This window comes from Thalassophryne amazonica, chromosome 20, assembly GCF_902500255.1.
Source record: "Thalassophryne amazonica chromosome 20, fThaAma1.1, whole genome shotgun sequence".
NCBI classification, from domain to species: Eukaryota; Metazoa; Chordata; class Actinopteri; order Batrachoidiformes; family Batrachoididae; genus Thalassophryne; species Thalassophryne amazonica.
This window is the reverse complement of record NC_047122.1, coordinates 2,266,075-2,274,940: the sequence shown is the minus strand read 5'-3', so window position 1 is coordinate 2,274,940 and position 8,866 is coordinate 2,266,075. Positions and strand designations below refer to the sequence as shown.

Sequence of the window (8,866 nt, the reverse complement as noted above, 5' to 3'; positions counted from 1 at the left end):
GGTGCAGTTGAAGGTGCTATATTATTTTTTCTTTTTGAATTTTTATGCTTAAATAGATTTTTGCTGGTTATTGGTAGTCTGGGAGCAGGCACCGTCTCTACGGGGATGGGGTAATGAGGGGATGGCAGGGGGAGAGAAGCTGCAGAGAGGTGTGTAAGACTACATACAACTCTGCTTCCTGGTCCCAACCCTGGATAGTCACAGTTTGGAGGATTTAAGAAAATTGGCCAGATTTCTAGAAATGAGAGCTGCTCCATCCAAAGTGGGATGGATGCCGTCTCTCCTAACAAGACCAGGTTTTCCCCAGAAGCTTTGCCAATTATCTATGAAGCCCACCTCATTTATTGGACACCACTCAGACAGCCAGCAATTCAAGGAGAACATGCGGCTAAACATGTCACTCCCGGTCTGATTGGGGAGGGGCCCAGAGAAAACTACAGAGTCCGACATTGTTTTTGCAAAGTTACACACCGATTTAATGTTAATTTTAGTGACCTCCGATTGGCGTAACCGAGTGTCATTACTGCCGACGTGAATTACAATCTTACCAAATTTACACTTAGCCTTAGCCAGCAGTTTCAAATTTCCTTCAATGTCGCCTGCTCTGGCCCCCGGAAGACAATTGACTATGGTTGCTGGTGTCGCTAACTTCACATTTCGCAAAACAGAGTCGCCAATAACCAGAGTTTGATCCTCGGCGGGTGTGTCGCCGAGTGGGGAAAAACGGTTAGAGATGTGAACGGGTTGGCGGTGTACACGGGGCTTCTGTTTAGGGCTACGCTTCCTCCTCACAGTCACCCAGTCAGCCTGCTTTCCTGGCTGCTCGGGATCTGCCAGGGGGTAACTAACGGCGGCTAAGCTACCTTGGTCCGCACCGACTACAGGGGCCTGGCTAGCTGTAGAATTTTCCACGGTGCGGAGCCGAGTCTCCAATTCGCCCAGCCTGGCCTCCAAAGCTATGAATAAGCTACACTTATTACAAGTACCGTTACTGCTAAAGGAGGCCGAGGAATAACTAAACATTTCACACCCAGAGCAGAAAAGTGCGGGAGAGACAGGAGAAGCCGCCATGCTAAATCGGCTAAGAGCTAATAGCTACGCTAAGCTAGTGGATTCCTAAAAACACGCAAAGTGAATAATGTGTAAATAATTTAGAGGTGATTCAGCAGAAGGAGTGCTTTAGTTAAGGCACGTAAAGATTACACTGGGAAACAAATCGTAATCTAGATAACTAGATCAATCTAACTGCGCAGATTAAACAGCTAACAGATACAGCAAAACACCGCTGTGCTCCGGAACAGGAAGTGATACAATACCGAGAGCCAACCACTGGTCACACGGCACCACCTGTGTGTATCTGTCTGTCTGTCTGTCTTTGTGTGTGTGTCTTTCTGTGTGTGTGTGCGTGCGTGTTGTCACACGGCACCACCTGTGTGTGTCTGTCTGTGTGTGTGTGTGCACGCGCGTGTGTGCGTGTTGTCACACAGCACACCCCCCTCCCCGTGTGTGTGTGTGCGTGTTGTCACACGGCGCCCCCTGTGTGTGTGTGCGTGCGTGCATGCGTGTTGTCACATGGCACCCCCTGTGTGTGTGTGTGTGTCTGTCTGTCTGTCTGTGTCTGTGTGTGTGTGTGTGCGTGCGTGTGTGTTGTCACACGACACCCCCTGTGTGTGTCTGTCTGTCTGTGTGTCTTTGTGTGTGTGTGTGTGTGTGTGTGCGTGCATGTGTGTTGTCACACGGCACCCCCTGTGTGTGTGTGTGTGTCTGTCTGTCTGTCTGTGTGTGTCTTTGTGTGTGTGTGCGTGCATGTGTGTTGTCACACGGCACCCCCTGTGTGTGTGTGTCTGTCTGTCTGTCTGTCTGTGTGTCTGTCTGTGTGTGTGTGTCTGTGTGTGTGCGTGTTGTCACAAGGCACCCTCTGTGTGTGTCTGTCTGTCTGTGTGTGTGTGTGCGTGTTGTCACAAGGCACCCCCTGTGTGTGTCTGTCTGTCTGTGTGTGTGTGTGCGTGTTGTCACAAGGCACCCTCTGTGTGTGTCTGTCTGTCTGTGTGTGTGTGTGCGTGTTGTCACAAGGCACCCTCTGTGTGTGTCTGTCTGTCTGTGTGTGTGTGTGCGTGTTGTCACAAGGCACCCCCTGTGTGTGTCTGTCTGTCTGTGTGTGTGTGTGCGTGTTGTCACAAGCCACCCCCTGTGTGTGTCTGTCTGTCTGTCTATGTGTGTGTGTCTGTCTCTGTGTCTCTGTCTGTCTGTGTGTGTGTGTGTGTGTGTGTGTGTGTGTGTGCGTGTGTGCGTGTTGTCACACATCACCCCGTGTGTGTCTGTCTGTGTGTGTGTGTATGTGTGTGTGTGTGTGTGTGCGTGCGTGCGTGCGTGCGTGTGTGCGTGTTGTCACACATCACCCCGTGTGTGTCTGTCTGTCTGTGTGTGTGTGTGCGTGTTGTCACACGGCACCCCCTGTATGTGTCTGTGTGTCTGTCTGTCTCTGTGTGTGTGTGTGTGTGTGTGTGTGTGTGTGTGTGTGTGTGTGTGTGTGTGTGTGTGTGACTATAAATGACGCCCGTCACGGTCTCTCTCCTCTGCAGAAATCTGAGAAGGCGCTGTCTGAGGACGAGGATGCCGACAGTAACGCTCACCGCGCTCGGTCCCGTGACCGGCCGGGCCGAGCCAAGAAGGAGGTGAAGTACTTTGATGAGTTGGACAACGAGGAGGACGAGGACGAGGACGACATGTTCGACTGAAGCAGCTGGGCGCAGCGTTCACACTGCTCCTTCTTCTGTGTTCCCACAGACTTTTGTACATTTCCTGTTTGGTTCTTTTCATTAATGGTGATGTTGAATAATTTTTAATGTGTAGGTGTTTTTTATTATACATATACAGATTTCTTTTATATGCTCATTGAAACCTGTATTTGTCTGACGCAGCTTTTAGAAGTTTAGAATGCTGTGCTTTAGCACATTTTAATTGTTAAAATATGTAACTTTTTGGACATGAAGTTGAAAGTAAATGATGAAATGTTGATTTCTGTGGGCCTGTGGTTCTTCCGTCAGAGACCAGCGCTAACGGTTACAGCGGGACTCACTTTGTTTTCCACCACATTAAATACAGCGTATGTTTGTTACATTCAGTCCACCTGGTTGCTCTCGGAAATCTGAGAATTTTTGGGATCTTAAGAAGTTGCTCAACATGATAGCCAGCCTGAGTGCTGGATGTGAAGACTGGTGTTCCTCAGGGATATGTTCTGGCTACTACCCTGGTTAATACTTGCATGGACTGATTGTTGGGTCCATTGGTGGAAACCAGCAGCACCTTTGTTGCAAGGAAATGTTTACTGACCTGTGATCTTTGAAGAATCAGTGGATAACCTGATAGCAGCACTACATAAGCTGAGTGAAGGATCTTGAGTACCTGGATTTGCAGTCATCCTGAATCTAGATTAAGATACATGATGTTGAGGACCCCAGTGGCTGTGGAAGACCAAGGAAACGCCCTCGCTTCACCTGGCTGCAGCAGATGGATGGCTGTTTTTGAGATGTGGGGATGGTCCAGTTGTCTGCCTGGGTGGTTGCCATCTGGGACCCAAAGTGGATCCATGTTGTGGTAGATGCTTCCAGACCTGATGGGTTCCACTAATATGTGGGGGAAATTTAAAGTAAAAAAAAAAAACCCAACCTGTGCATGTATTTGTGCTTTGTTGTCCTCTAAGGATCAGACGTACACACAGATTCTTAGATCTTTACTGAAGAGGAGCTGCATTCCTCAGAACATGAAGATTTGGCCGATTGCACTTGAATCTGAGTAAACTGTCACGTCACTGTATGAAGTATCAGTGTTGCAAGAAAAATGCATTTTCGACAGTCAGCAGTAAGCGGTTTTTTGTTGTTGTTGTTTTTAACCCCCTCATGACCTTACACTGACACCTCAGGACGAACCTTTTTCTGTTCTATTCAGGAGAAGCATCAGTTTTTTTGAAGTCAGGAAATGAATAGTTCTGGCCAGCAGGAGGCTCCAGTGAGACTGCAGGTTTTTAGCTCACATAGACCGAAGCGTGTGTAAACATCATCTTTGAAACCATCGAACCAATGAAGCTGAAACTTGGTGTGCGTGTTCGTCCCGTGAGGACACCAAACTCGTTTGAATCCAATTTCACATATGGCTGCTGTGGCGCTCATCTTAAAATCTCATAAATGAGTTGCCACGGACTTTACCCGAGCGCCCTCTGGTGGTTGTTTTTGGCCAATGTAAACACCGAACGCAATACAAATGCATGTAATTTGGTCACTTTTCAACAGGGACAGACTTATCAATAAAGTTAATTATAATGTTCATTTCAGCTGAGCCTGGTCTATAAATCTCATTGTTCCACTGTCAGCTGGCTCCAGCGGTGGGCACAGCTAACCAAAAAGTGAGCTTCGATAACCATTAATCTGATAACTGAAAAGTTATCTTTTATGATGCTAAATTGATAAACTGCTAAAAAATTTGTCTTTATTAGATAACCGATAACTTTTAGTATCGATTCGGACGCGGCCACATCAGATTACACTGTCAGCTTCAATATAAACCTGTTTCACTTTAACTTTTCGGTAAATTCAAGGATCACAAACGCATAAGAACGCATTAAGAATGAATAAATTAAAAAAAAAAAATCACTGTCATCTTTCAAAAGCAGTAAAACAGTATCAGTCACAGTTTATCTCTGTATTAGATACACCGTCATTTACAAACAAACGCTGCTGTTTTTTTCACACGTTTTGAACCCTGCAGGTTAAACAACCGAAATACATCCATTAATGCGTTGACTGGCAGAGTAAAATACACCTTGTAAATATAAATTCTTACCTGTTATTCCAACCCCTATCAAGGAGAGTGGTTCCAGAGCCGAGGCTGTGCATGGAGGCGAGGCCCACCAGATCTAACTGGTATTGCTCCACCTCTCGCACAAGCTCCGGCTTCTTCCCCCACAGTGAGGTGACGTTCCACACCCCCAGAGCTAGCCCCTGTCTGGTCCGTGGAGGCCCTCGACTTTCACTGCCACCTAAAGGACAGCACACCCGACACCAGCAGTTCCCCCTGCAGGTGGTGAGCCCACAGGGCGGAGATGGAAAGTCCATGTTGCTTTTTCGGGCTGTGCCCAACTGGGCTCCGTGGCAAGCCCAGCCACCAGGCGCTCGCTGACGGGCCCTACATCCAGGCCTAGCTCCAGATGAGGGCCCCGGGCTTCCTCCGGGCCGGGTCATGTTTCCTCTACCTCGTTTTATCATGGTGTCTTGTGAACCATTCTTAGTCTGGCCTCTCACCTGAGACCAATTTGCCATGGGAGACCCTACCTGGAGCACAAAGGCTCCAGACAACACAGTTTTCAGGTTCATAGCGGCACACAAACCTCTCCACCACGATAAGGTGATGGTTCCCGGAGAGGCCAACTACAGGGACATCACAGGAGGGTGCCTGGGAGTATGCCCACCCAGTCTACATGTGTTTTGTGGACTTGGAGAAAGCGTATGATCGGGTACCCCAGGAGATACTGTGGGAGGTGCTGCGGGAGTATGGAGTGAGAGGGTCCCTTCTCAGGGCCATCCCATCTCTGTACTTGTAAAGCAAGAGCTGTGTTCGGGTGCTTGTCAGTAAGTCGGATACGTTTTCGGTGGAGGTCGGCCTCTGCCAGGGCTGCGCCTTGTCACTAAACCTGTTTGTGATATTCATGGACAGGATATCAAGGCGTAGTCGAGGGGAGGAGGGTTTCCAGTTTGGTGGGCTCAGGGTCTCATCACTGCTTTTTGCAGATGATGTGGTCCTGTTGGCTTCTCTCTTCTGGTGACCTCCAACACTCACTGGATCGGTTCGCAGCCGTGTGCGAAGAGGTTGGGATGAGGATCAGCACATCTAAATCTGAGGCCATGATTCTCAGCAGGAAACTGATGGATTGCCTACTCGGGGTAGGGAATATGGCCTTGCCCCAAGTGAAGGAGTTCAAGTACCTCTGGGTCTTGTTCATGAGTGACGGGATGATGGAGCGTGAGATTGGCCAGAGAATCGGTGCAGCAGGGGCGGTGTTGCATTCGCTCTACCGTACTGTTGTGACGAAAAGGGAGCTGACCCAAATTTCGAAGCTCTCGATCTACTGGTCAGTCTTCATTCCTACTCTCGCCTATATGGCCATGAGTGTTGAATCATGACCGAAAGAACTAGATCGCGGGTACAAGCGCCCAAAATGGGCTTCTTCAGGAGGGTGGCTGGTGTCTCCCTTAGAGATAGGGTGAAAAGCTCAGTCATCAGTGGGGAGCTCGGAGTAGAGTCACTGCTCCTCCACATTGAAAGGAGCCAGCTGAGGTGGTTCGGGCATCTGGTGAGGATGCCTCCTGGGCGCCTCCCAAGGGAGGTGTTCCAGGCACATCTATCTGGGAGGAGAGCCAGGACTAGGTATGTCTCCACACTGGCCTGGGAACACCTCGGGATCCCCCAGTCAGAGGTGGTCAATGCGACACGGGAAAGGGAAATCTGGGGTCCCCTGCTGGAGCTGTTGCCCCCATGACTGGAACCCGGAAAAGCGGTTGAAGATGAGTGAGAGTGAGTAAGTACCTGTTAGCTTCAGTGGGATTCATCTGAAGAAATAATCCATATAAAGCATCCTTTAAAAGAAAAAAAAAAATGGTGTTTAAATGTGAAGAAAAGTCCCTCCCTCTGTACACACAGCTGTGCCATGAGCAATCCTCTTTCCCACTGACTCTTCGTGATTAAATTACAGCCACAAAGAAATAAGATAAAATAATGTTAAAATTAGTCAGTTTTGTTTTTGTGTTGAGCGGGCTCACTTTAACTTCCAAAGTGAACCTGAACTGCACTACCCACAATGCTCCCTGCGTCGACTGGCCCGTGGAAATATAGACCTGGAATGGACATCACGTGTCTAGCGGCGTGCCTCACGGTGGCCATTACTAACGGTGGACAGAGCGCCTTGAGTCAGTTAAGGCACCTGGTAAACAGAAGTGAAATGAGGGAAAAAAAGGCAGCCAGTGCTTCACCATCAACTGCACCAACTACAAAAACAAATTCTCCAATACTAAAATGAACTGTACAAGAGCCTTAATGTAACTATGTAAAACAAATGTCTATTTTAAAGTCGTTATGTCGCAATTAATATAGATATACTGAGTCTATAACTCAACGCCATAATTTCTTTTCATTAAGCTGCGTTCACATGCATACAGATACGGAAACAAAAATGTTTAAATATATTTATGTATATATACTTGCAGTGTTGTTTAATATGATTATGTACACGGTGGTCACAGGCGGCAAATTTTAACAGTGTGGTTGGAGGGGATGGAGGAGGTACTTTTACCCTGACTGAGGGTCAAAAGTCATAAATTCTGAATGGCTTTATATCTACTTGTAATAAAATGTTAGTAAAAATCATATATATGTTGTTATCATGTATCAACTCAATCAATCAACTTTTTTTTTATATAGCGCCAAATCACAACAAACAGTTGCCCCAAGGCGCTTTATATTGTAAGGCAATGTATGGGTTCATTAGAGCTGTTAATCAGCTTGAATACAACTTACAAGGCTTCATTTATAAAAATCCATCGAGAATTATGATGACAGGAAAAAACAAAACAGTAAATTACTCAAACACAGTAAAATCCCCAAATTTCCACACTTTACATAAAACATTTTTTTTTGCTACCCAGGCATGTATGGGTTCATTAGAAAGAGCAAATAAAGTGCTTTAAAACAAACCTACGTTTATTAAAATCTGTTAACAAATAGCGACAATAAAGTGAAAAAAGCAGCACAGTTTATAATAATTTAATTCATAATTTCCACAAATTTCTGTATTTTACATAAAAGTTTTTTCACCCACACATGCATAGGTTCATTGGAAAGAGCTTTCAAATGGCTTTGAAACAAGCCTACATTTATGAAAATCCGTTAAGAAATAGTGACGCTAGTGCAAAAAAAGCGGTCAGTTTATTTTTTATGATCTGCACATTTCCACCCTTAATAATGGCCCCTTCCTGTCCTGAGTGACGCTAATAGATTGAAGCGCGCACGTCCATTCCAGGTCTCTATTTCCATGGACCCGGCCGATCATGTTTTGCACTTAATGATGACATCATCAGCAAGTGACAGGCAGCCAGTGTGCTGCAAACACATAACAGATGGACTAAAATGTTTGATTTTAGGGTTTACAAACATTTTTGACCGTTGAATTTTGTTCACTCTACCAGCAAAAAAAATGCTATTGGACTAGATTAGACGCAAAACAAAATCAGCTGATTTCAATAGACAATGCAGCCCGAGTTTGTTTTCATTGGGAGGCCAGTCGCGGAAGTACGAATTCTCACCTTCAGATTTGCCAATGAGCCAGAAGTGATGTGTCTCTGCGCCAACCCATAGCCATTTGTCAACCATTTATGCAGCATTGAAGCTGAAATTTGCTACATGGGTAGCAATCAGCAAGCCCAAAATTAGCCCACCTGGACCAAAGGTCTGGTGGGCTTATGTACAGTAGTGTTCAGAATAATAGTAGTGTTATGTGACTAAAAAGATTAATCCAGGTTTTGAGTATATTTGGGAAACAAGGTGCCAGTAGATTCAGTAGATTCTCACAAATCCAACAAGACCAAGCATTCATGATATGCACACTCTTAAGGCTATGAAATTGGGCTATTAGTAAAAAAAAAAGTAGACAAGGGGGTGTTCACAATAATAGTAGTGTGGCATTCAGTCAGTGAGTTCATCAATTTTGTGGAACAAACAGGTGTGAATCAGGTGTCCCCTATTTAAGGATGAAGCCAGCACCTGTTGAACATGCTTTTCTCTTTGAAAGCCTGAGGAAAATGGAACGTTCAAGACATTG

At 46.2% G+C, this 8,866-nt stretch overlaps 1 protein-coding gene across 1 annotated transcript in view; it reads left to right on the top strand.

Moving 5' to 3' along the window:
* The window catches only part of top2b (DNA topoisomerase II beta), a 215,899-nt gene extending 212,881 nt beyond the window's left edge, over positions 1-3,018 (top strand). Inside the window, exon 36 of the mRNA XM_034161467.1 lies at positions 2,583-3,018. Within this exon, the coding sequence (XP_034017358.1) occupies positions 2,583-2,738 (156 nt within the window). The 3' untranslated portion in view covers positions 2,739-3,018. The remainder of the gene's footprint in view (positions 1-2,582) is intronic.
* Positions 3,019-8,866: the final 5,848 nt, after the last annotated feature.